The sequence below is a fragment of the Alternaria arbusti genome, assembly GCF_024043155.1.
Source record: "Alternaria arbusti strain BMP 1465 chromosome Unknown scaffold_6, whole genome shotgun sequence".
Lineage (NCBI taxonomy): Eukaryota > Fungi > Ascomycota > Dothideomycetes > Pleosporales > Pleosporaceae > Alternaria > Alternaria arbusti.
In genome coordinates this window covers 173,817-201,120 of record NW_026249946.1, presented here as the reverse complement: position 1 = coordinate 201,120, position 27,304 = coordinate 173,817, and the positions used below count along the sequence as shown (strand labels likewise).

The window sequence follows — 27,304 nt, the reverse complement described above, 5'->3', positions numbered from 1 at the left end:
CATCGATGGATTTCCATTTGTGGAAACTTGTCTCGGTTCTTCCACTCCCAGCAAAGATAGTGCAGATGCACTGCCACATTGGAAAACAGTACGAGTTGGTATAGTGGTAAGAGATGTAAATTCCCAGCAAGGTCTGCTGAAGAACGAACGCAAATAGGTATATTCGCAGCCATCCACTTTATACTCAGCGTGAGTCACAATCGAAGACGAAGTATGCCACAACCAGGGTCATTCCAACGCCTTCATGAACAGTCGCAAAAGCACAGTCAAGAAACTGGCCATGGAGTTACTAGTGATTAGGTGGTCTCTACATCTCCGGCGACCTCACACAGCTATGGCACTTGTTACATCAACCGGCGTGGCCAAAGTCTGGCGGACGATCGTTACGTGCCCTTCGACGAAGCGAAAGGTGCGCCGTGCATGCAACTACGGTCCGGCACCGAAGGTGTACTCTAGCGAATGGACGTTGCGAGACTTACAGCGGCAGAGTAGCTGTAGAAGGCGGAAACATGCTGAATATGCGTTGTAACTTAGACAACTCGTTAGCTAAAGCAGAGTTGCTTTCGAGATGGCAACAAAAGAGACAGGGCATCGAGGCATGAAGACCTGTGAGCATGACAGTGACATCCTCCATATCTCTGGAGGCAGTCGCGGAAGTTTTATTCAATATTGATACCGTAAGCAGCGTATAATTCTGTGATATCTGGTTGTGAGATGAACGTGATAGGAAGGGACTCCCAACGCGAAATTGCCGAGGATGACTGTTCAGGTGTCGCCAAGACGTCGCACTTGTCGTACGAGAACGCCACCAAAACGAATTCTGACTTGTGCAACCACCCCTCTGCATCGCGCAACCATCACTAACAAGCCGTATTGTTGGCTTTCTCGGTCTGTCTCTCGTCCAGGACCTTTGCAGCATCTATATGGCCAAAACATTCATGTTGGCGAGTTCATCATGCTCAGTAAGAGTCGGAGTCACCTTTTCAATAAAGGCAAGGGCAGTGCAAGGTCTTTAATCCTTCAGGCGCCCTGTTTACCCCTGCAGAAAATGAGTCTGCAACGAGCCGCATGGACCCAAAGATAGACGGCTCAATGTCGCTAAACGTCTAGATCTTCCGCGGGATTGGTTAACTCGCTTGGCAAAAACAGCATGATTGGTTGAAAGAGACGGAGCTTGGAAGAGGCGCAAGGCTGCATCAGTCGCTTAAGGGGAAACGAGATGTGCCTGCACGCTTTGCACGACCGGTGAGCTAGCCATGTAGTTGTCTGGGTCGGCGGCGCGGTGCTTGATGGTGCTTAAGATGAGGGCGTGGCCCTGACGGCTAGAGACAGCCCTACAACTTTACTAATACCTAATTTTCGCGTTTCGCGACCCACGATCGTTACTTTCGCAGCGCATAGCAATATGGCTGCCCGATTCGCCCTCGTAGCGGTCGCTAATGCCGCCATTGCGAGTGCGCAGTTCTTGGATGACTACACTACCACTCGTGACACTTCAGCGTACTGGACCTACACTTACGCTCAAGTGGAGGTTGTCACACAAAGCCCGTACACATATTATGACGACACCGTCACTACCGACACTTACACTGAGTACCGCACTATAAAGGATGGAGTCACTCCTACGATCGCACCGTACTCAACTTCCACAGCCCTCGGCTACTACGACAATCTTGAGGTCGTATACGCGTATTACACAACTAGTGCGGTGGCCGAATCTGATCTTGTGCCTGAGTATGATTACTACGCGACTTCCCCTTCGGCGACGGCGACGACCACCGAGACAGTCAAGGATATCGAATTCAGCATGCCAGTCACGATGACGGCACCTGCCTCATGCCCCACACCATGTAAGTACTACGTTCTCTCTTCGAATCTCTTCGACACTGACTTTGACTGCCTGTAGTTACTATAACAACATCCGCCTCTGTATACGTCCCAACTCAGGTTACTGCGCAACTTTCACCAGCTTCGATTGAAACATCCTCTGCCACTGCCTACTCCGGCACCCTTTACCTTTGGGAGACATGGTACCTTTCCGAGAGCGCGGCGCCTTTCACGTCAACGTCGGACTACTACTACTCTGTCTATATGGCGGATTGTAGTACACCTCCAGGATCGTACAACACTCACACCTCGTCGTCTGGCGGCTCAAATCGCGGCAGCTCAGACAACGACGACAGTGACAGCGACAGCTCATACGACAGTTGCTACTACTATTACTGTAGATCTCGTGTGATTACATGGATCATCATCATTGCATGCATAATCCCCGGGCTCTTCCTACTTGGATTTCTCGAGTCTTGGTTCTGGTTCCGTCGCCTCATGCTCGGTAAGAGTGCCATGCGTTTTGGTACGGTCTGTTGGATTCTCATGTCGCTCTGGGTACTTTGCTTCACTCGTATGCAAGATCGCCGAAGTGCTGAAGATCAGAAGATGTTGGCTGAGAGATGGAAGAACATGGGTAGCGGAGCGGCTTTTAAGGCATGGTGGAAGTGGGGATTCCGCCACAGATATCCTGAGGAGTTGCTGGGTCAGTTCAGCAAGACTACCGTCGGCTTTGTACCGCCCGGTCAGCCGCTGCATCCGACAATGGCACAAACACCTGGTGCCTCCCAGCCTATGGTCCCTGGTCAAGTCTACTACTATGGCCCTCCGCCTCCGGGCTGGGTCATGTCACCGAACGGAGGTTTCGTCCCACCTCAAGGGTACACGTACCCGCCTCCTCAGCAAGCTGGCTACTACGGCGATATGACCAAAGCTGGACCAATCGTGTCTCAATCTCCCGTTTCGGCAGTGGGCTACCCACAACCGCAGCAGCAGATGGGCAATGTCTCTCCTATGGCACCTCAGGTCCCTCAGGCTGCGCATACTGCTCCTCAAAACGGCTCTCATACCCCTACGCCATATGGCGCCCCGCCGAACGTTGGTACAATGCCAGAACAAGCACCGCCTCGAAGCCCTTCACCCGAGGGACCGTCACCTCCACTTCCACCTCGACCTGTGGCTGAGGCAGCGCCGCAGATTCCACCTGTGAACGTGGGCGAGGCAACGACAGACGATGCAGCAAAACAAGAGCCTACCGCACCGGCCACTGGTCCCCCTCCACCGAAGAACGACCCCAACGACCGAAGCTTGTATGAGTAGGCTTGTTTGTCAACTCGATGTAATGAGGCTCGACGAGTCAATACAATACGCCGAGTTGGTCATGAAGATGAGGTAGTCACAGTGTAGCATAGTCCTCCTTGAGCATTTCGCATACAGATACCCTAGCTCGGAGTCATTTCTCTACGTCATCAACGCGATGACAATAATTCACACTGTAGTACGGTGATTTCCAACACATCTATTTAGTTCTCTTTGTGTGCTCTCTCTAGTCATAGTAGGTTGTTCGGAGTCATTTCGTCGAGCTTGGTCATGCACAGTCAACCAGCAAGATGATACATCGCGCCTATAAGATCACATCACTTTACATTCTAGGCGTAATAATCACCTTCTCTGAATCCTTGATATGGCGCCTCAAGTTCAAGAACATCACACGAACAGCCGCTTCAAGCGTCGTGTACGCGACGTTAGCCCAGTTGTCTCGGAGCGAGGAAAGCGTGGTGCTAGCACGGGCTTGAGTAACGCGTCGAGTGTTTCCGCAGCCTCCGGGGCGGAGACAAGCTCCGAATTCACTCGAATCAACGACGAGGACAACAAGTCTCCATCCGATTCCCTAACAAAGCGAGAAAGAAGGCTGGAAAGCCTCATAAAAGGTTTGCAGCCACTGTCAAGTGTTCCTAGTACCCGCTGACGAAACGGAAGATTACTACCGGCGCTGTTTCCGTAAAGAGTGCGAGGATCGACCCATCTATATCGAGTTTTTTACCGATCCACGCGATACATCCCACCCGCCAGTAAAAGCCGCGCTTGTACTGGGACCCGGAGACTTCCCAATCCCAAGAGATGATACGAAGAGCGAGAGTTCATACGAGAAGACGAGGGAGAAGGCATTGAGGCAGCTTGGAACGTTCATTCGACAAGACGCAGCTGAACTGAAGCGATCCAACATGTGGAAGGAGCTATCATGGAGGACGAAGACGTCCGGGATAGGACTGGCTTGTTGGTCCCGATTTGGAAAAGGATGACTGGCCAGACCAGACATGGCGAAGGTCTGAACTTATTATGCTGGGTCTACGAACGTTGAGACACTCGTCACTCCAGGTATCTTATTTCAACTCACTAAATGATGACTATTAGATTACTCAAGAATTTCCAAAGAAGTTGCCACCATTACATTTCACGAAGTTTGTAAGTCATGTACATACTGAACAGCCCCAAGAGTCATTACAAGATATGGCTCATACTGAATTTGGGTACAAATTGCATCCAATGCCGTGGTACATTGCGATGCCGATGACATCGCATACATTTACCGCAAATCGAACGACACACCGACCTGCTGAAGATGCACGAGGCATTCACTCCAGCCACAGCCGCTAAAAAAGCAGCAACACGGGCGGTGGAGGACGAAATCAAGCATTCATCACATCCTTCCAAGCAACCAGAGATCCATCGCACATATGGCGATCGATTTCCCCTTCCCCAGCGAGCAGTGTTGTGCGACCCAACCTCGGGACGTCAATCCCTTGACGATGACAGAGTAAAGATCAACGTCGCTATCGAAAAGTACGATAGACTTCAGGGTTACTATATACCTGAGAGCCTGCACTCGTCGGAGCGCGAACTTTGTACTCGCATCAAAGGTAAAGTCCCGCTTCCCAACCTTTCTTCACTCACATGTGTTGACAAAGTCCTTTCTATGAGCAGACAAATTCAAAGCCCTCGATCCGAGCAAGCACAACGGCCTGTATATCTATATTCGTTGGCGGGAAGAAGCTGCTCCTGAAGGTAAAGAAAAAGAGGTGGTAGCTTTACTTCTCGTAGCAGGCGGTGATAGGAAGAAACCGAAGGAGGAGATGTGGAGCCAGCCTTATACAGACGCTTCGAAGGCTTTGAAGAACCTGGAATCTAGAGTCGACAAGAGGGGTGGGAGGGCGGCATCATCCGTAAATGAAGTGGGCTGTACGAAGATCTGGCGAAGAAAGTTACTCAGGCTAGTCGCTCGAAGGAAGTCATGATAGTTTTGGTAATAAGGGCAGGGTGTTTAGTAGCATGATTCGCATTAGGATAAATGGAAGGCATTATACGTACCCCATCACGAGATGTGTATTCCTGGTGACTGTATCTCCGTTGCGCCAGCTTGAATTGACGAAGTTGATGTGTGAAATCATGCCTAAAGCCATCAGGTTTATTTTATATGACGTATCTACGGACGCAGAAACTGTACAAGGAGAGGAAACTGACAGATAAAGCAGTCTCTTGGTTGGCGCATGAGCAATGAATGTAGATGACTGTGCAAAAATGTCATCATCAAAAGTTACTCATCTACGTTCCGGCGTCAGCGTGATGACCCGACTGTCCTAGACAGTGACTCTTGTACTGTATAAAGAAACAGGTACCTATCGTAGCACCAGAGTTGCAGTTCATCACGATCTCTTACACAAAACTGGAATATTCTTCATTCAAATATCCAGGCGATAGTTTCGCAATTCATCACTCTAGTAACAAGTATGCGCGAGATCGACAACGACAGCGACGGTGGCATACCCCTCCACAACGATCAGAAGTCTTGCAAGGGACTCAAAGAATCCATAGTAAACCTGGAAGAGCTTGTGAACCCCAATCGGTCTGATTACGAACATGTTGGAAAGAAGCTTATTCGCATAAACGGTATACCAATCCTATCTCGACTCAGATACGAATGTACATACTCAGGTAGCAACGCTAACGCAGAAATGTGGTACAGAATTGATGAAGAATATTGATCCCAAGTACGACGACAAGCGACCTTATGAAAGAATCAGGATCACTCGCAGGGAGTACCCTGACACTGGCGAGGAGATCAAGCCGCTAGGGACGAAGTATGAGATTGCAACCAAGATGGGGAAGAAGTCCAACGGGAAAGTTGACTGGCTCATGGGGGAATTTACGCTACTGGAAGATGCAATGGAAAAAACGCTGCAAGGGGTGGAGCGACAACTGCAGATCAAGAAGGCAGGCAAGGTATGATGTGATAGCCTTGTTGATAAGGTCTGAGTATATGGGCACATATGCGACTTGGATAGCTAGTCAATATATACAGGACAAGGATTTGGAAGTGCTAGTTGCAAATAATCACACGGTTACAACTACTATCTATTCTATTGACTAGCGCTGACAATCACATCGGAGTTCGGCTTCGAACCATCCTGGGAGTACTAGACGGAAGTGCATTCTATTGAATTGAGGAATTTTTGTCCTGCTTTGTCTACGTCGAATGTGTTTCAGGGACTTGACATAATAACTGAGTTGTGCTCGTGGTTGAGATGCAGCTCGAGATGTGAAGTAAGGCCGCAATGAGCGCGAAGAAGGCGTTGAGAGACCTTCTCACACGGTTTGTCATCATGGCAATGAAGGAAAGGCTAAGGCTCTTGCGGAGATGCCCACAATGCGGTCATTGGGGTGATTGATTCGAAAATGTGTTCGTACCAGTTACTATCCCTATTCCGAAAGACAGAATCAAAATATATATTGGACTTGAATAGCATGAATAAGTGCATTTCCCGTCGTCCGCACAACGGAGTACGATGAAGACAGTTAGATCCACCCAGAGCAAATCTACCCTGATCACGTGCGCCACCCTCACATTCGACAACAAAATCTTATATTCAACCCTTCAACGGTTTCACGTAGCCCTTGCCCAATGCGTACTCCATTTCCTTCAAAGCCTCCTGGGCATTATCACCGTCTCCCCCAAGGACCATCTTCTCCCCTTTGCTGCCGATCTCAATCTTGCAATAAGTTATCACACCCTTTTCGTTGGGAAGTCGGGTAAACCATATGTAGTAGTCCAGATCTTTGTCTTTGTACTCGGGTAAGGCTTCCTTTAGCTTGGCTATCATCATGTAAGCTCCTCAGCGAGGGTGGTAGGCTTTCTGAATCACACACGTTTGAGGTTTTCGACAAGCTTGTCTTCATCGTCTTCTAGTTTGGCAACTGATCCCGAGCGGTGCTCGGCGAGTGAATGCGTCTGTGAAGCCATGATATGGCTCAACCTGTCTGTGTTCGTGCCTGCTCGCTCCAGCAAACAAGAGTCGGGTTGAATTTATGCATAGACGATGGTTATGCTATGAAGTGATGGTATGAATGATGAAGAAGGGTGTAGTGAGGATGATTGTCTCCGTTACTTAACAGCGCGTATGGACTTTTGTATCCATGAAGTATGAGTCTTCCACCTTCGACGACCGTGTATACAAGTCAGCATTACAAAGTCATGTAGGACTCAAAGGTATCCGTCACCGATGGGTCTGAGTCTGCAAGAGTACCGACGCACTCTGGCCAGTGCGGTACACAGTCATAGCGTGTTAATCACCGCCTTTCATCCCAATAGCTAATAGATATAGTGTGAGAGAACAATCCTGTTTCTGAGATAGCGGCGTTTTTTTATTTGTGTAATTGAGAGGTCAGAAGCGCCCCGGTGGAAAAATAAGAAAGAAGATCATAGGAAGACACGGAGTGGCATTGGAGCAGGGAGCCATGTGCGACAAGAGGTCAGAGAGGTCAGCGAGTTACAGCCGCAGCAATTGTATGAGAATACAAGTTCATTCGTGAAGATGCGTTGGTAGACACATCGTTCCTGACCGTCATGCGTCCTTGCTTTTGGATTGAGTCCTATATGACTTACACTCCCCAACTAACAGTCACAAGCTCGCGTCATTCAGCACCGACTCATCCAACTATCATGACAGTAACTTGAGTCAACCACAATATATAATGAGACAAGGCCATTGTACTCAATGGGCCATAACAACCACATTCTCAACGCGAACAAAAGCCTTGTTCAAAACACAACACCGAATACAACCCGATATCAAAACCCTACCTCAAATCACCCAAGATGGCATCTGAGGGAGAAATCGTTGCTCCCGAAGGTACCGAGTCTAAAAACTGGTTGTTTAAAGAGCTATATCCGAAGCGGATAGGCGACGCATGTAGCCTGTCGCCCAAAGCTCGCGCAGCCATGGCCATTATCAAGAGTACTTGAGACCCGAAGCACTTTCTCAATCCAAATCCTGAAGCGACTAACACGTTCGTGGGTAGATACTATCGCGACCATGGACCCACTTGGAGACCATCTTGACGGAGTTTTTGGAGTGGCCGTAGGTGCCGACGATAAGTTGGTTTGGCAGGCTTCGCAAGGAGGACACGGTCTGGACGAGGTAGTCACGTGCTCGGGAGACACGGATTTTGATGCTTTGGAAAAACTTGAACTCGAGCTAAGGGCGAGGAAGGACCGTCCAAAGGGAGCAGCCCAGAAGGGTTGATTGCCGCGGCATCAGACTGGTTCGGGACTGGTATTTGACATGCCAAAGCTCATGCATCAGAGCTACACCTGTTTTTCATTACCTGACACTCATTAAGTCATTTTACCGGGAAAATGTACTACATATCCTAGTTTCACGTCCCTTTAAGCATGTGAAGTCTTTGATCGATCTAGCAAATTCATTCATGAGGAGATCTGAACAGGGGATGACGACTGTTGGAATATGAGATGCATTCGAATTCTCAAAGGGTGGCATCAATTCTTATGTTTGGTCCAAGGAAATTGTAAGATAAGGCGCACGAGGGCGTATGAAGAAACACAATCTACGCAAGCCAAGTGCTATGCACGATATCCTATAATATCAGGTAAACAAGAGTGAAGAAAAAGAAAAAGTACTCCGACATGCCAGGCTCCAGCGTCCAGACATCGAGCTAAGAAGTGTGTGGGAAAGAGAAAAGGAACGTCAAAACTCTGCTTCCACCACGAGGAACAAAACATTATCGTACAAGCGCCATCAAGAAGCGTGAAAGGGGTATGGTGTAAAGCGTTTCCGTGTTGTGCCATTAGTATCCGTACTGTCGTCTAGCCGTAGCGGCACGTGGTCTACGTCCACCAGAACCAGGGCCGATGTCAATGCTCTGCAGCTCTAAGCTGAGTGCCATATCCTCGTTCTGGGTACCGTAACCACCGCCGTTCATGTCCATGGGTACCTTTGCGGGTATAGGCGGTGCCGCGACACTATGCCTCTGGGTACCACGTCGGTCGTAGCTGGGGCTGCTGCCGTAGCTGTTGGGGTTGTCGCGTTCGCGGAGGACCTGTCGGTCTGGGAGTTGGTACTGCGGTGGTGTGTCGTAGGCGGATACGGGGCGTTGGTCGCGCCTTGTGGGCCTGCTGCGTGCTGTTGGGTTGGGAGGTGCGTTGTGCTGGCTCTGGCTTGCGAGGACCAGCGCACCTGCGTTCACAGGCTGGTTGTAGTCGTTATTGAAGTCGTGTCTCGTGGTGACTAGCGCGTTGCTGTTGTCGAAGTTCATGCTGGCTGCATGGCGAATGCGTTCTCTGTCGGCACGCTCTCGTTGGTATCGTTCCTCGCGTTGCATCGCGGCCTCGAGGTCTCTGCTGCCGTTAAGCTGAGCTCTTGTGCGAGGAGCCTTCTCCTTCACTGTACCCTTTGGTACTGGCTCAGGCGCCCAGTTGTCGACAGGTAGATGGTCAGACGCATCGACAACCCTTCCGCTGAATGTAACAATCTGACCCTTGTCGTTGTACTCCATCCGGCTTCCTGGTCGCTCGAGCTCGTCGTCCGAAGGTATGGGAGACTTGCTCATCCGAGGGTTGTAGACATCGAAACTGTCGGGGCCGAATGCTACTCCAGACAGCCTTCGCTCACCCATATCTTCTCTGGAAGGCGGTGGGCGAGGTGATACTGATTTACGCGTCGGCATACTTCTCGCAGGCAACCTAGACGAGCGATCGGTAGCCGGGTTAGGAGAGTGTCGTTCCATCTCAGGGTTGGGAGAGTAACGATCCATGATCGGGTTGGGCGAGTAACGGTCCATTGCTGGGTTGGGAGAGTAGCGTGAGCTCACGTTAGGGCTCGTAGCACGCGGCTTGATGATCGGGCCGGCATCGTAAACTGGGGGAGACATCTGTCGAGGCTGCTCAGGCGGGTCATGGGGATAATAGTCGTTCATTTGGTATGCGGAATGATGAACCAGTTCCTGCGACTGAACGGGGTCTTCGTACTGAGTGATGGCCCGATACTCTGCAGGCTCAGAGTAGTGGCGCAGTCTCGGTGGTGTCTCATACGATGGGGGCGCTTCGTAAGGTGGCGCTTCAATCTCCTGTCTTTGTGGGTTGAGTCCAGCGATGAGTGCACTCGGTAATGCCGGTGCTTCCTGTCGCAGGGGTTCATGTCGTAGCGGGGATGGCACCATGTTGTCGCGAGACACTGGACGACTCGATGGCTGCGCCGGCATGCGAGGATGAGTGTAGCGTCGCTCCGCGGGTTGTCGAGGCGCGTAGCTGTCGGGTTCGTATTGCTGGGGCGGCATATCATAGCTGAGATGACGGGGCTCCTCACGCGATCTCCCCGAGAAGCTCAGGGGCGCGGGGGCTTCTTCGCGGTAGCGCTCACGCTCAGGGCTCTCTTGGTTCGGGTGAGGTAATGTGCTGGCATTGCGCTTATGCATTGGGGGCGGCGGTGGCATGTCGTCCTCATCTTCGACCATGGGCTGCATAGCGCTGCGTCTCCGATGCGTGGGGCTCTCATCTTGTAGAGGAGGAGCCTCGATGAATCGTTGGCCGTAGTATTGGTCGAGTGGAGGAGCTTCCTGGGCTTGCTCGCGGCTACGACTGCTACGCAGGGGTGCAACCTGATAAGTCGGATCCTGGTACTGGTCTTGTGCGTATGACTGAGTTGGCTGCGGCGGGGGCTCAATTCGTTGAGGCTCAAACTGCTGATGCTGGAGTAGCTGTTGCTGCAGGAACTCGATCTGCTTCTGCTGCTCCTGCAGTCTCTGCGATTGCGCCGGAGACTCATACGCATGCTGCGTTGGCACAATGGGTGCCGAGTGGGAATGTACTGGCTCGGGGTGCTGCAGTGCCTGGCTCCTAGGAGATCGACCGTCTTCCTGCGACATTCTCCTCTGGTCTGAGTGCCGGACATGTTGTGGCAGAGGATCGATCGGCTTCACCTCGTATGGCTTGGGCGCGGCGTAAGACATGTCGAAGCTCTCTTCCCTTGGTAGGGGCATCATCTGGGCTGATGAGCGCGGGTTCGGGGGTGTGCTGTAGGAGGTTTGCGGTACAGGGCGCTGAGGAGTGTTCTGGCTCGATGACGATGCGGGGTTTAGGGGGGACGCGTCTGGTATAGGCCTGCGGGAGGGCGTGTCGGCCGGGCTGCGCTGTGTTGGTGACGGCTCGGTTGCTGTTCTTTGGTGTCGCGGGGAGCCCAATTCTCGCGGGCCAGCCCTAACGCCCCGCAGTCCTCGGTGCTCTGGTGTGTGTACTGGTGATGGCGTCGAGCCTGTGGGGTCGCTGGGCAGCGGGCGCCGCTTAACGGGTGCCATCTCTCGCGCTCCACCCACAGCAGCCTGTCCTTCGGGCTTGGTCGACTCCCTCCTCTTCTGCAGAACCGGCTTCTCGCTCTTCTCGCGGGTGTCGTAGTAGGTGATCTCCATGCGGATCTCGCCAGCGTACTTGCCCTTGCAATTGAGGCCCAGCCACTCGTCGCTCTGGCCTCCGCCGGGGGTGATGACGGAGTTGAGGTTTGCAAAGGCCTCGCCAATCAGCTCCGTCTTCTTGTCGTCATTGAAGACGGAGACCTTGAGGCGGTTGTAGTCGGGCGAGTCGTGGACGGTGAAGCGCAATTCCTGGTCCCTGCATATGTCAGTCGTGGGTGTTCGAAACTCGTCGAAGTCATACATACCATCGCGGTGTCTGGCCGCCGCGCTTGTCGGTCTTTGTCTTTTTTGCTTCCTTGCCTAACCGGGCAGCGCAGTACGGGTCCTGCTTGCCCATGGTCCTCTTGTTAGGCAGGTTGCGGGCGCGGTCCATGATGACAACCAGGGTGCCTATTACCGGCCCGTCGACCGTCATGTCGGAGAAGATGCCCGCAGCGTGAGCGCCGCCGAAGCTGGGGACGTTCATGGCCTTGGTCGCCATGCTGAGGGAGTCGCCCGGGTGCGGGACTCGGGGAGGGCAGGCGCGTCGAGCGAGAGTGTACGGTGGTGGGTGGCCGCGAGTGCAGCGTCGTTGGCGGAGATAAGGCGCATTCGCTGCAATGGCAGGACAGAGTGGGTGGAGTCACAGCGAAAGAATGAGAGAAGCCAAAACAAAAGAGCGACGGTGCAGAAAGAGAGGTTTGGCGTGCTAGCAAGCGTGTTTGGGTGGATCGGGTTCGGCGGGTGTTGTTCTATTCCTATGTTACGCATCCTCATGTGGCTGGTTCCAGCCTCTCTGGCCCCCGCAAGCACCAATCACATGCCCTGAGCCACCATGTGGACCTACCACGCCTTTCCCCGGTCAGATCATTAAGGCTGAGAGGGTCGTCCCTTGCAGACGCGAAGTCTCAAGTTTCTTGTTTAGCTCCATTCTGCTGCGAACGCCTGTCGCGCTATTGTTTGCACTCCTTTGGGCCTATGTCATATCCTGTGGCTGGGTCGCCGAGTGCACTCTTCGCCTCACTCACCACGACGCGTCTCGGCTGTGACGGGCCCTCCTGCATACGGACACGCGTAGACCGGATCTGTGATGCGTATACCCTCGTATTGCATGCATTCTATTGCACTTCGTCCGGTTGTTATCACCCTACCCTGCGTCGCCTTGTCGCGATCCGACCTGTCAGACTAGATGCCCTCCACGCTCAACCATGCATCTCCAGAAAATGCACGTCTGCTGATATGTCGCTCATCTTTAAGCCTGGTTGTTCCATGCGCTCCCATTGTGCTACGCGCAGTCCATGCTTCCATTCGATACATCTGCGTTGAGTTTGGCGGATGTTCCTATGGAGACGAGGGTAAGCTGGGATACCGTTGATCATCCCCGGGCCGGCGCCAATCGCGAGATCACCCCATTGCGATCCCACAGACCCAACGCAGGTCTGCGAAAGATGGCTGGTATCGCCGAATCCAATTGACGCCCAATGCCAGCACCCCGATTCGTCCGGTATCAGGAAACATGCGGCAGTTGTCACTATTGTGGAGATTGCGCGTTGGATGATATACATAGAGCTTGGTTGTAATAGATCCTTCGCGCAAGAATTGACATGCGGAAGGCATCTAAGCTCGGTAAAGCTTATCTAGAGATTCCCGAGGCTGGATCTATGAGGTCGTAGAGATCATGACATGTGAGCCGGTGCGGACCTGTTGAGTTGTTGCAAAATTCAGCTTTCAGACGATGTACCCTGTAATACAGTTCGTGTAGCTAGTAAGATGATGAGTACTTAATGAGTTTTGTAAGGGATATATCTATGGTAGTCTGGCTTCGGGAGCCACTCTAAAGTAGATGTGGAGAGAATTGCGTCGGGTTCGATGACTGAACAGTAACTTCTGGGCGGCGCGATATACTGCCCGTCGAACCAGAATAGGGGCTTGCTACAAGGGAGGAGTCCATTGCGATAGGCAAGGGTGAAGTTCTAGACACGTGACGTGATTGCCAAACGCGCAGCCTGCTGACCACGCGCCCCCGCGTTTTCGCGACTGCATCGCGCTTGCCATGGCCTCGACGTCGACGGCCTCGCCACCTTGACCATGCCTCCACCCCCAACAAATTGCGCCGAACACCACCTTCCCGCCATATCGAACACACCGCACGCGCCGATGTTGCTCATACGATGCCGACCCATACGCCCTCCCCGCACCGCTTCCTAGCGCCGAATCCGCCTTCAACACAGAAGGCCAAGAAACCTCAATCTGGCCTGCGCAATGCCCTCGCTATACAGACACCGGCTTCCGCAAAGAAGACTCAACCAAAGCACGAGCTGCAATTCAAGAAATTGACGCCTGCGAAGCGCTTTGTCTTTGCGCCGCCTCGGCAGACGCAAGAAGTCACCAAGGAGAGGCACGATGAGCCGCAAGAAGATGCATCCGCGCATGCTACACCACTCCCGAAGCTACGGAGGAAATTCGAGAGAGTAGAAAGTATAGAAGAACCATCGCAATCAAGCCAATCAGAGGCGCAGGATGAACTACACGGCGAACATGTTATGCAATCCATCGAAGGCGGGGACACGCAGCTTGGCCGCTGGGACAGACAAGGAGAAGACCAAGAAGACGATATGCTCTTTGAATCCGTCCAAACGAACAAGCGTCGTCGCATGTCCCCTGCAAGCTCGCCATCGCTCCAACGACCATCCGAGCCGTCCACACCGGCCCCCGTATCCAATGCGACCACGCACCGCTTCAAAGTCCCGCCGCCACGGACGCCTGCGCCATTCCCTAGCATTGCAGCGGTGACTTCCACGCCAGCGAGTGCACCGCAACGTCCCCATTTCATACTCCCCGCGCTCCCGACCTCGCCCCCGAAGCCTTCTCGACCGCTGCCTGAGATCTTCTCTCCTTCACGAAAGAACGGCAAATACATACCTAACGGTCTTGCCTCGACCGTCACAACTTGGATGATCGAGAGGGCAAATACAGGGTTCGCGGCACAGGATAGGAGTGGTGCAGCCACTAGTCGTGACAGGGAAGACGGCGTGAAGCTGCGAATACGGGTCTCGAGTCTCTCGAGAGGCGGGGGTCCAAGCCGTAGCGCAGAAGAAGTAGAGTGCTATGCAGGTGGCGTCGTCTTTGCATGCGGCGATACTGAGGGTGGCATGTATAACGCTTCGAGAACGGAGAGTGTGGATGGAGAACATACTCCGATGAGAGTCTTGCTAGCCGGCCAAGGTGGTGCTAGAAGCTCGGGAGGTGTGCTGGTAAAGACTGGGGGCGTAATCGGTATCCGCGCGCCTATGTGGGACGTGGACGTTGGCGGGGAGAAGTGGACTGTAGCCGTGGACTGGGTGCTACTTTGAACTCAAGACGCATGCTTCTTTTGCGATTATGACTGATGAACGATACCCACTTTCGCGGCGACATAGCGGATTTAAGGTCCATATATAAGTAAATCTAATATCTCTTACAGTATACGTGCGAGACAACATCCTCATTAGGCTCGTTTTCGATTTCTCACAAGAGTGGATTGGAAACTCATCACTCATGCAAAACGGAGACCGAGTCGGCGAAACGAGTATCTTCATGTCTTGCAAGCGACTTTTCCAAAAGAACACTGATAGCACTGCTTCCTAGGCTGGCTAGTGGTGCGCCTTCTCATCTCGAGTAGCGTGGGTCATGAAAGTGCGCCATGAGCGCGATGAAGAAAGAGCCAAGGCAGTGAGAGCAGGAACGTCATGATTTCCCGCACATTCTTCTCTCACAACACTCTTGGGTGAATGTCCTCCGTGTTCATAGACTTAGATGTAGTTTGCTATCTGCGGCCACATGGTTGCCTTGAGCCCACGTTGTGCTTGGTCACTCATCGTGTTAGAACCATGGTTTGCTAACCAACTTCAGCGACTCACAACACTTGGAAAGCCATTTCTTTTACAGAACAGAATATTTTCGTCATGGTAGTCTTCTTCACTTTCTCTTGTATATCCAGTCTCTCTAGTCATATTTCACTCGCCTGCAATCAACAAAATCCGTCAGTCCTCCTTCAAAAGATTCCCCTTTCGAAAGACACCGCATCAAAGCCAAAGTCATGTCTACCAACAGTACCCCATGTTGGGCCTGCGCCTATGCCGACGCGCAAGACCAAGCCGACTGTCTGGTCTGCTGTCCATCGTCTCCACCATCGCCGGCTACAACGCACTTGCCCACCCCAATCACGGCCAAACAACGCTGGTCCATGCCCACCATCAGCGCCTCAACACTAAAAAAGACATGGAAGAGCTGCGGCTCCGAACTCACACAAGAATGGCGCGAAACACTCGACTGGATGAATGTGCTCAACCCCAAAAGACTCTACACACCACTAGAGGAAGCAAAGCCGTCTTCTGAAAGGCAAAACCCTCCGACGATTGTGCTGAGTAACAGCGACTATTTCGAAAGCACACCTACTATTACGCTTACATCCGCATCACCCGCTTCGCCGCCTATAATGAATCTTACTACTTGGCACACGCTGGAGCAGAGGGTGTGGTCGAAGACGGATGTACATGTTACGACGATATCGCAGAAACATAATAAGAAGCATAAGGGAAAGAGGCGTGAGTGCGAAAAATGCAAGAGGGATCAAGAGGTGAATCGGGTATGGATGGCGGCTATGGGGATAGATGAAGAAGGAGTTCGTGGGCGTGGTGGGTGTATGTCGATTGGGAAAATGGTGAGGGATTTCTTGATCGTTAGGGGGGTGTATGGTGGTGCGGTAGCTGTGCTCAATTGAGGTGGACACGTGATGAGGGTAGTAGATCAGAGAACATGGCGCTCGCAGCTAGACTTATTTCGGCCTCGAAATGATATTATGGAATTCATCATAGGCGACTTGTTGGTAACAGCTCAATCAAGAGAAATGAAAACCCTACATCGGCTCCAAGTCCTCTGATCTCGTTCTTCTATCTCATTGTACAAAGTAGTCTTTAGAGCTGTTCAGCGCTTTCCTTAGATGAGTTGATAGGACGCTTCGAGCATCCGTCGAATGAGACTGCCTGCCAAGTAAATCCGAGAGAGAGCTTCAGATTCGTCCATTCATAGATGATCCTACTCACGTGACCAGACTCATCCTCAGGCTAGATGAATCCAGAGCTGCTTACATGAGCGCATCTGACGACATGCTCGCTTGCAGCGCGGTAATCAACTCATCTACGTTGATTGGGGCATTGAGCATTGAGCTGCGAACACGTACTGACAATAGATTCGCCCGCCATTCTGGGTAATCTACCTTACCCTTCCATCGCCTCTCATCTTTTCAGAAAGCCTCGATAACCGCTGCATAATCAATTCCACCTATCGTCGACTGGATGCACGTCACCAATGGCCTCCCTCGTAGATTGGACAGCGAGGAAGGTTAGTCGCAGCATCGCGATCTGGAGCTGCGACTAAAGTCGATGACACCGGAGGCCCCTCCATACCGCTATGCTATGCGACGGCTTCGTTGTACCAAGGGTTTTGGTGGTGGGGTCAGCAGGATGCTTCTTTGTGAATGTCCCACGTCGCCGCAGGTAGTAGTGGCAGGTACGACCAAACCCGGGTCGGCCCTCATGAATCAGTCGCTTAGTGGCTGCTTTCCGGACCCGCGGTGCCACGCCACGTCACTCAACCCATCAACACCTCACTTTTTCCTCTTAGCCATGACGACCCTATGCGTGCCCCTGCATCGCGGCCCTCTTTGGGTATCGAGAAGGTTGCAAGAAGGGCCCTCCTTGCTAATTGACGCTTTGCCGCACTATACGCTCTCAAGCCTTCCGGTGCCGCAAAATTTCGCCGTTGACCAACGCTGCACCACGATCCGCGCTGGCGACACAACTGCAAGCTAAGTCATCATCGGACCAATAATCGAAAAGCCCTCGCAGTGGAAAACCCCACCTTCTGGGCTCCCAACTCTATCAACCTGAGCGAACTGGGTTTCCCTACGTGGACCAATGATGCTTACAGCCGAGAATCGTCTTCTCAGCGTGAGCCTGCGGCAGCATGCGGGTATGCCAGTCTGAGGCTTACCGAACCATTGCGCCCACAATGCGAGGCATCTCCATACGATTTCGCGCATCATGTCTTGTGACAGTTGTCCTGCACCTCTCTTTCGTCTGATCTGAGCGCTCGTCCCAGCTTTGGCCGATTGAAGCCACGCACGTTGCACACCTCCACCCTCTGTGCTTGCGTCTAGACTGACCCGTTTCTCATTCGTCTCTCCGCAATCAATGCTCGCACCCCACGTCTAATGTCGCCTCTGCATACCTACCGTTTGTTATCACCAGCAATGGAACAAAGAAAACATCTATAGCACGTAGCACAACTTATCGAATTTCTGGACCTCGAAACACCGCGCCTGACTTTGTTTGATACACTATGCGCCAATTCGAGAATGTTTCCATATCGCAATGGGCGAACCCGTATGCGAGCGGCGGCACCAACACCGGGAAGAACTTCTATGCTACAGCGACTACACCGAAGCCCCAACAACCCGTCTATCGTCGAGTAGTCCCACCTACACCAGTATTCTCATATACGCAAGTAGTTGATGAGAAGAGCAGCAATGCCGAACAAGCAGGTATGCTTGGAATGTATCATGCGTAACATGTCCAATTGACCATTGTAGATCCAGAGAATGTTCCGGCTGCTCCAGCTGCTCCGGAGGAAACGCCAGCAGCAGAGGTCACACCTGAAGAAGCCGCACCACCGGCTACATCAGAAGCACCTCCGGCAGAAGAGCCATCAGCGGAAGTAGAAGCACCTGCGGCAATAACCCCAGCAGAACCAACACCAGAAGATCCATCAACCCAGCCAGCAGAGGCACCATCAAGTAGTGGGGACGACGTTGTGGCAGCTGAAGTTGTGACCGAGGATGTCAAAGACGAGCCTCCAGGACCGAGCGATGCCGCGAATGTTGACGTACTGCCGCCTCCACCACCACCCCCAGCACCGGTAGAGGCACCACCTGCAGAACCCGAAGCAGCAGCACCTCCAGCACCGTCAGCACCAGAAGTTCTGCCAGTACCTCCCAGTGAGCCTGCACCCCCTATACCCCCTGCCCCACCAGCGCCACCGGCGGATGCAACACCGGAGCCAGTAGTCGTAGAGAGTGAGAAAAGTGGTGAGTCCGAGCAGGCCGCTCAAGAGCCTCCGAAATCCCCAACCGAGAAGTTTGTCCATTTTGCCTCTGACACCAAAGACCCAGACGCCGCAAGCATAGGCAAAAGGAAGAAACAGTGGGGGAATGGTAAAGGCAAGCCCACCGCGTTCATCCGCCCCAGAAAGCCATCGACATCCATTCCACCTCCTTCGCCACCGAAAGAGGAGAAGAAGAAGGTCTTCGTTCCGATCGGCATTATCAAGAAGGAGCGAAGGGGTTCATTGCTCTCGGCATTGGCCAGTGAGAAGGTGATGACCAGCAAGTCAAGAGGGAAGAAGTCTAGCAACGATGGCAGCGGTGACGACAGGTCGACAGTAATCACCGATGGAGATGCCCCCTCTTCAGACGTCTCCGAAAGCGTCATCATCGAGGAACCTACCGAAGACGCTTCAGGGTCGATCGTAAGCGAGACCGTACCGCCCCCGCCGCCACCGACCGATGATCCACCTGCGGTAGACGAGGCCGCTGTCAGCGAGGATGTAGTGGAGGAACAAGACGAGGCAGTCGTGGACAGTCCTCCGATCGAGGAGCCAGCTCCCGCCGCTCCCGAGCCAGCAGCTGAAGCTGAGCCATCACCGGTAGATGCGTCTGCGGAATCTGCTGAGCCACCACAATCCGACAATCCTGCTCCTGTCGAAGAAGCTCCAGCTGCTGATACCACAGCAGAGGAGACTACTCCAGCCGATCCAGTCACAGAAGACACTCCTCCCCCTCCAGTCGAGCCGACCGCAGAAACAGCTTCAGAAGCTCCTGCCCCAGAACCGCCCGCGGAATCTCCAGCCGATGAACCACAGCCATCGAGCGAAGAGGTACCAGAGCAGGAACAAGCTACGGCAGAAAGTGCGGATGCGGTTGAGGCCGACGCAGCACCTTCAGAGGAGGCAAAGCCAGTTGAGGCAGACGCCCCTGTCGAAGAAACAGCAGCTCCTGTGGAAGAGCCTTCTGTTGCGGAAGAGGAAGCAGCACCGCCGGCAGCCGAAGAGGAACCTGCTGTTGAGGAAGCTGGTAGCTCAGAAGAGCCGCCGGCAGCCGTGGAGGATTCTCCTGCTGTTGAAGAACCAGTTTCTACTGCTGAAGAGCCAGTCCCCGCTTCTGGAGAGACGCCTGCTGTCGAAGAGGCACCTGCCGTCGAAGAGGCATCTGCCGTCGAAGAGACTCCGGCCGAAGAGGTAACTCCTGCCGAGGAGGCAGCTCCTGCTGAAGAGGCACCTGCTGTCGAAGAAGCGCCTGCTGTCGAAGAAGCGCCTGCTGTCGAAGAAGCGCCTGCTGTCGAAGAAGCGCCTGCTGTCGAAGAAGCGCCTGCTGTCGAAGAGGCACCTCCTCTTGAGGAACAACCGGCCGTTGTGGATGCAGAAACACCCGCTGCTGAAGACACCCCTGCTGCTGAAGAGTCACCCACTGCTGAAGAGACACCCGCTGCTGAAGAGACACCCGCTGCTGATGATGCTCCAGCCGTGGAAGACGCAGTTGATGCCGAGCCTGCACCCCCTGCTGAAGAGACAGCTGCGCCTGAGGAAGCACCTTCCACCGAAGAGACAGCTAGCGCCACCCAAGAAGCTCCCGAAGTTGACGCCACGCCCGAGGCACCCGCCACCGAGGAGACAGCGCCATCTGAAGGCGTCCCAGCCGCCGAAGATACGCCTGTTGGTGAAGATACATCGACTGTCGGGGATTCTTCTCCTGTCGAAGAAGCACCAGAGACAGAGGATACACCTGTTACCGAGGAGCCCGCCCAGGTTGAGGCTGCACCCGTTGTCGACGAAACGCCATCTACCGAGGAACCGCCTATCGTCGAAGACGTCTCTACTGCCGAGGAGCCAGCTCCGCCGGTAGAACCGCCAGTTGATGAACAAACACCCGTGGTCGAGGGAACCCCAGCTGTCGAGCCTGTTCCTACTGAAGTTGCTGAGGATGCCGCCGAACCAGAGTCAGAAGCAAGCGTTGCTCAAGAAGAACCATCACCGGATGAGAAGCAAGACATCGAAACGTCTAGTCCCGAAGTCGAGGAAGCTCGAGCATGGACTTCAGCAGCGCCGGCAGACGTCGCTGTCGTGGCTTCAATACTTGCAGCTGAGGCAAAGGCCAATGCAGCTGCAGAAGAGGCTGATGCACCTGAGTTCTCACCTGTTCAAGATCCTGCTCCGGAGTCTTCTGATACTGCAGAAGCTGCGGATTCTGCGCCAGTCCCATCTAGCGACTCACCGCCAACCGAGAGCGAAGATAAGCCTGTAGTTGCAGATGTCAAATCGCCTGAAAGTACTGAGCCGGTCGTGGATGTAGCTGAGCCAAACGAGGCTAGCGCTGATCCCACAGGTAAGTTCACTCATGTCTTACTGTCGCACAGCGAGCCGCGTTCAAGCAAATTCATTTGTAGTCAATGCTGACAAGATCACAGATGAGCCCCAAGCTGACTCGACAGCGGAAGCCTCAGAAGCAACGGACGCACCCGAACCAGCTCCCGCCGACGAAGCTATCGAGCCAGCCGCCGGTGAATGTGACAGTGAGCCGACAGCTGCACAAGACGAGACCATCCCCTCCACCGAGGAGCTAGAAGCTGCGTCGACACCAGAAGAGACAGACACACAAACGACGGAAGTCACGCCTGATGTAACACCAGAGGAGCCTACTGCATCGGCACAAGACACTGCTGATATGGCACCCATCGAAGTTGCTACAATGGAAGCCGAGGCGAGCGACGAAGAACTGCCAACCGCCGACACCATGCAGGACATCTCCGATTGGGAGAAAGACGACGACGATGTTTCCGACATGGGAATCTCGGACTGGGAGAAGGATGACGATGCCTCTTCACAGCCCGGCGAGAGCGAGACCAACCCTTCCGAGCATCAAGACTTCGATCAAGAGAGTATCGCACACGACTCATCGGAGCCTGTACATGAGGATGAGAAGTCACCAGACCAGGACAAGCCCGAGACTGAACAGGTCGTTCAGCCGTCTGACACCGCAACCTCTGCTCCGGTTGCCGATAGCGTCGATGAAGTTGCCGTCGTCTCAGTCGATGTCAACGAGGATGAGCCTACAAAGGACGATACGTCCGCGGCCGTACCAGAGGTCGTCGAACAGAACGATGCCTCAACCTCTGAAACATCGCCAGAACCATCCGAGCCACAAGAGACTGGCGACTCAGCTGATGCTTCCGCGGACGATCAGACGCTTGAGACACGTATTGATGAAAGCACTGAAGAGGCACAGCTTGCAGCTGGCGATGCACCTGCAGCTCAAGAACCCGCCCCGGAGGTGAGCCAGCCAGCAGCTCCAGAGGAGAATACCATCACCGATGCGAGCACAGACGCACAAGACGATGCGAGTGCACACGAATCGCCAGTCGACGAGTCGGAGCCGGCGGTGAGTAGCGAGGCTGCCAAGGACAGCGAGCAAGTCATAGTCTCGGCTACACCCGATGACGTGGAGAATCCAGATTCATGCACAGGTACGTATCTCCTATGTTTTTTGTGTTTCACATCTTTATGTCCGTCTGCACTTCTTTTCGCTGGCTCAATTACGCATGATTCGACAATAGCGCGCCATGCCAGCGGCGGATCGGGCTAGCGAGCAGCGGTTGGCTTGCCCCATTGGACGCCCCATATTTTCCTTTGGCCCACCTGCCAGCACATTCTGCGGACATTCTGCCACCGCTGCGACTAGCTTATCGTCACGTGGAAGCATGTGTGTCGCCATGAGTCTCGGGCTGCGATAGATGCATCGCAATTTGTCGACGTTCCAAGATGCGTGGTTTTGCTCCGCGCTAGCTCTGCCGCTTGTCTTTTGGCTCCCGACATCCCCGTCACCTCTGAATCTCACCTTCTTTTTTTTCGTGATTGCACTTCTACTTGTACAGCAGCGATAATTTCCTCCACCCAAAAGTGGCCATGCACCGCATCCGCTGACCAGTGCAGCTGAGACTGAAGCACCTTTACCCAAACTCGACGACAATACCGACGAAACATGCGCAAGCATCCCAGCTGACGCGACAAGCGAAGTCAGCCCAGACCCTGTCTCGAGAGAGGCTGACATTGAGACGCCAATTGAAAACCCCACGGTCGAAGAAAAGCAGACCGAATACGCCGCGGGCGATCCAGTTGTTCTTCAAGATATTTCCGAACAAATCGACCATGATGTTGTAGCTGCCAACGTTGCGCTAGCTGAAGCCGAGCCCGACTCTGCACCAGACATGCCGGCCAAAAAGGTGCCGCAAGTGGTATGTATAAGCTGTGATTGATTCCGAACCTACATCTGCCTCATGCCGATCGCCATTCAGAAAAGTATACTGATTCATTGCAGGTCCATGAGGACGTAGGGCCCGATGAGGAGCCACAGCATTCGGAGGTTTCCAGCGGTGCCAACACAGGACCGGAGCCAGATGATGAACCAGTAGAAGAGCAGGGATCCGATGCGGGGAGCGAATCTGGGTCGGAGTCCGAGGATGATGACTGGTCTGGATCTGAGGTGTCTGCCGCACCCGCTGCCTCTGAAGTTCCCCAGGCCGACGACGCGCCTGACTCAGCAACCGCTGAAGATGAAACAACGAATGCCGAAGAGGTACCGCCGAGTGATGTCGCTGATGTCACTGCTGCTGAGCCTGAAGAGCCGGAGGAACATCACTCAATCCTAGACGACGATGCCGGTTCCGACGACGATGCTGCTTCGGGGCTCTCTTCGAATTCTCAAGAAGAGCCAGAGAGCTCCATGGTAGCGGACGATGCTGCCGAGCCCGACGAGCCAGAAGCTTCCGAGAGTCCGGAGTCACCTGCCGAATCGGCCGCGATCACAGAGGCGCATCCAGGTCTATCACTCGAAGTCAATGTCGCAACGTCTGAGATCGTGCCGGCTGCAGAGTCTCCAGCATCAGAGGTCGAAGATTCGTCTGATCCTGCGCTCGAAGCAGTCGAGGAGGAGCAAGGAGATGACGAGAACGATGTCAGTGCTATCACTCAAGAAGACTCTGCGAACGACGATTCACTAGTTTCGTCACAAGATTCTGCTGAGCCTGAAGAAGAGACCGCAGCAGCTACCGAGGTGTCGGAGCCGGCGGATGCATCCCAACCAGAAGAGGAAGTCCCCCAGGAAGACGAGGGTGACGATGCTTCTCAGGTCAGCGAATCTGGCAGCGAGAGTGAGGCTGGAGAGTCCGTTGCACCGCCGGAGGACCCTGCTGAGGCCGATGACGACGCTGCGCCGACCACAGTTGATGGGGAGGAGCTAGACACCGCTGCACCGCTTACCGAAGACCCATCGACCGACGGGATCGAGAACCAGGCATCCGAAGTGGGAGATGCATCTGTGGTCGAGCAAGAGACGGAAGAGCCTGCTGAATCAGAGACGCCTGAGTCAGTCGCAGCAGAACCGGAACCGGAAGCAGAAGCGGAAGCTGTTGAGCAAGACGCGGATGCAGCTGCAGATGAGCCAGAGGAACCACCGGCTGAGGAGACTGCGGACCCCGAAGAACCGGTGGCGACGCCGGATGGAGCAGCCGATGAGGGCCCTGATGCGGCTCAGGAAGACGAATCTGCTGCGGCTGATGCCGACCCTTCACTTGTTGCAGAGGCGGAAGAGATCGAGCCTGCACCACCTGCTGAAGAGTCACCAGAGCCACCTAGTGAGGATAGCCAATCGAACGACGGATCTGGGGCCACCGGAGAAGCAGATGAGCCATCAGTGGTTGAAGCCAGCGAAGCGAATGACGACGGTGCTGAAGATGCTCCACCTGCGTCAGAGCCAGTCCCCGAAGAGGACGCACCGCCTGAAGAGGCTGCTGTGGAGGTGGAAGAAGCGCCTGCTGAAGCCGCCGAGCCTGTGGTAGAGGGCGGTGATGTTGAAGAAGCCGCGGCAGACGAAGCCCCGGAGGAAGCAACGAATGAAGAGGAGCCGGCATCGTCGCCTGATGTCGAGCTCGAGGAAGAACAGGTACAAGCACCACCGGAAGCCCCCGAGGAAGAACAGCCAGAACCCGAATCACCAGCTGCTGTCGATGAGCCCGAGCCGCCGACTGAACCCGTTTCTGAAGAACCGGAAGTACCAGCTGAGGCGACCCCAGAACCAACGCAGGAACCCGAGGAACCCGCTTCAGTAGCGGCGGATGCACCCGCTGATGAAATCCCCGAAGACCAGGATGTCGAGGAGTCGGTACCAGCCCCCGAAGTGGAGGCAGAAGAGGTCGTAGCCGAGGTGCCCAATGAAGAGAGTCCCGAACCCCAGCAGGCCGAGGACGATGCACCGGCAGACCGGTCCCTCGAAGTTGACGAAGTTCCAAGCACACCTTCGCCTCTACCCTCTGTAGCTGCTGTTGCTGCTGCTGGGATTACTGGTGCCGCCGCTGCTGCATTAGTCGCTCATACCGTTGATGACCGTGCGGACAGGGAGCGCGACTTTGCAGTTGAGGACGAAACGTCAGCCGATACACCCAGTCGTGAGAAGACCCGTCGCCGACATTCGCACACCCGTCGTGAAAGCCAGCACCGGCCAAGCCGCAGACGCGAAAGTGGCGCTAGCATTATGGACCGACCAATAATGCCAGCCTCTGCCGTTCCTGATGCGCCAAGAACAAGGCGTCGCGATAGCATGACAGAGCGCGAAGCGGCCGAGCGCAGAAGGGCCAAATTGCGCGAGGTTGAGATAGCCAGTAGTGGTAGCGACATACAGAAGGCGTACCCGGATCCGTACCGCTCGCACTACCGAGAACCCAGGGGTGAGGAGAGATACAGCAAGCGACGCCCCGTCGAGGAGGTTGACGAAGAAGCCGACAGACAGAAGCGACGCGAAGCCCGGAGGGCCGAGAGAGCTGAGAAGGAGCGACTTGCCGCCGCAGACGCTGCCCGCCTGAAGGCAGAAGAGGAGGCGAGAAAGCTGGAGCATCGGGAACGACGCCGAGCAGTCAGGCGTGCCGAAGAAGAGCTCATGAGGGCCATGGAGGAACGCAAGAAGCTCAAAGAAGAGCAAAAGCTCGCCCAGGAAGAAGAGGAGCGACGCATACGACACGAGAAGAGGAGACAACGACATGAGGCTGAAAAGGAAGCGAAGCGCCTGGAACAGGAGAAGATTGAGCAGGCGGCGCGCGAAGAAGAAGAAGCTAGGAAACTACGACGTCAGAGGAGGGCGGAGCGAGAAGCAGCCAAAGCAGCTGCCTTGCTGCAACCAAAGGAAGAGCTCATTGATGTTTCTCGCGATGCTGCTCGCCGAGCAGCAGAGGAAGACGATGATGGCGCTTCTCCTCCACCCCCGCTACCACCAGTAGTCGACGACACCCCGCCTCGTAGTGCGCCGCGCAGGCGTTTGAGTACCCGAGAGACCCCACCGAACGTGAAGCGTGGTAGTCTCTTCGGTGGCATCTTTGGCCGCTCAAAGCCCGAAGCGACACCACCGGCTGCGAAACCTTCAAGATCGTCTCGTGCCCGTGCCAACACGCTAGAGGCTACACCTGTCAAGTCATCGCGAAGAGAACCGGAGATGGAACGACCTTCGAGCCGAGATATGTCATCGGACCAGAGCCGTGAACGTCCAGAACGCATGCGCCGGAGTCGACGTCTTTCACACAGTCAACGCCGCTTTGCCTCTGCTGAGGAGGAGGCCGATTACTACAGGTGGAAAGAGGAGCGACGTTTCATGCGTCGTCCTGAACACGAGATGTCTGGTGGACGGGATGGAGGGGTTTCTCTTCCACCGCCACCTCCGCCGCCTGAGGATCTCCCGCCGCCGCCACCAGAGCCTTTCGAATACGAGCCAGAGCCGGAACCCATCGAGACAATTGAATCACCGGTAATCGAGGACGCAGCTGCGGTTGTCGGCGAGGTCTCCATCTCAGACGAGGAAAGACGCGAGCGTCGTCGAAGCAGGCGTATGTCCAAACCGGAAGAACGTCCCAAGACACGCCGTATCTCCGTTGTTGAGAAAGAACGGCCATCTGGTGGTCGTCGAGTGGAGTCGGATCGGCCCCGCGCACGAGACCATGGTGAAGACCGTCCCAGGCCCAGGCGCGGCGAGACCGACCGACGCGACAGGAGGAAGAAGAAAGAAGAGTCCAGTGGTCTCAAAGGACTCTTCGGAGGGTTGAAGAGGCGAATCACTTGAGTTTGGAGTATAACAGAAACACACATCTACATTTGGGAAGGGGGTTCCACACGGACTACACTGGCGTTTTGGCTTGGTCGAATTGTTCTATACCACTGACGGATCTCCTACTACATTTTAATCACTAAGGTGTTTGGCGTTGGGGTTCAGCATAAGATGGATGGGTGGGCATCTGTAATTGTATGGCTCTATGTTCTTGTTTCTTTAGATTGGTGATGAGGGCTCGCGAGAGTCAGGTAGCATATAGCAGCTGCTTCGGCGGTGACACGATACGAATGATGATTCATTTTGTACGAGATTGGAACTTTGCAATGCCGATGTGTGTGCTACGTCGTGTTATAGGGGAGTGGTTCTTGGTAGAGCTACGTAGGAAGGCACATGTCTAGTTGACGCTTATGGCCTAGAACCTGTTCCGGCAGTCGCAATAGGTAGTTCCCCTCACCATCTCGATCGGAGAGCTCGGAACCGAAAATGAGGGGATCGCAA

The 27,304-nt window shown here is 54.1% G+C and overlaps 6 protein-coding genes across 6 annotated transcripts; 4 read left to right on the top strand and 2 right to left on the bottom strand.

Moving 5' to 3' along the window:
• Positions 1-1,405: 1,405 nt before the first annotated feature.
• J4E86_005247 (uncharacterized protein) lies at positions 1,406-3,147 on the top strand (the record flags this gene model as incomplete). The annotated part of the gene is made up of 2 exons (XM_051445782.1): positions 1,406-1,850; positions 1,970-3,147. The coding sequence occupies 2 exons, from the start codon at positions 1,406-1,408 to the stop codon at positions 3,145-3,147; spliced, it is 1,623 nt and encodes a 540-aa protein (XP_051302549.1).
• Positions 3,148-5,615: 2,468 nt separating this feature from the next.
• On the top strand, positions 5,616-6,114 carry J4E86_005246 (uncharacterized protein; the record flags this gene model as incomplete). The annotated part of the gene is made up of 2 exons (XM_051445781.1): positions 5,616-5,775; positions 5,852-6,114. 2 exons carry the CDS (start codon positions 5,616-5,618, stop codon positions 6,112-6,114), a joined length of 423 nt encoding a protein of 140 aa, XP_051302548.1.
• A 638-nt stretch (positions 6,115-6,752) lies between these two features.
• J4E86_005245 (uncharacterized protein) lies at positions 6,753-7,126 on the bottom strand (the record flags this gene model as incomplete). The annotated part of the gene is made up of 2 exons (XM_051445780.1): positions 6,753-6,979; positions 7,033-7,126. 2 exons carry the CDS (start codon positions 7,124-7,126, stop codon positions 6,753-6,755), a joined length of 321 nt encoding a protein of 106 aa, XP_051302547.1.
• A 1,844-nt stretch (positions 7,127-8,970) lies between these two features.
• J4E86_005244 (uncharacterized protein) lies at positions 8,971-12,070 on the bottom strand (the record flags this gene model as incomplete). The annotated part of the gene is made up of 2 exons (XM_051445779.1): positions 8,971-11,785; positions 11,835-12,070. 2 exons carry the CDS (start codon positions 12,068-12,070, stop codon positions 8,971-8,973), a joined length of 3,051 nt encoding a protein of 1,016 aa, XP_051302546.1.
• Positions 12,071-13,739: 1,669 nt separating this feature from the next.
• J4E86_005243 (uncharacterized protein) lies at positions 13,740-14,921 on the top strand (the record flags this gene model as incomplete). The annotated part of the gene is made up of 1 exon (XM_051445778.1): positions 13,740-14,921. One exon carries the CDS (start codon positions 13,740-13,742, stop codon positions 14,919-14,921), a length of 1,182 nt encoding a protein of 393 aa, XP_051302545.1.
• A 3,028-nt stretch (positions 14,922-17,949) lies between these two features.
• Positions 17,950-26,818, top strand: J4E86_005242 (uncharacterized protein; the record flags this gene model as incomplete). Its single annotated transcript, XM_051445777.1, has 5 exons — positions 17,950-18,151; positions 18,200-21,046; positions 21,129-22,184; positions 22,651-22,952; positions 23,036-26,818. 5 exons carry the CDS (start codon positions 17,950-17,952, stop codon positions 26,816-26,818), a joined length of 8,190 nt encoding a protein of 2,729 aa, XP_051302544.1.
• Between the last annotated feature and the right edge of the window lie 486 nt (positions 26,819-27,304).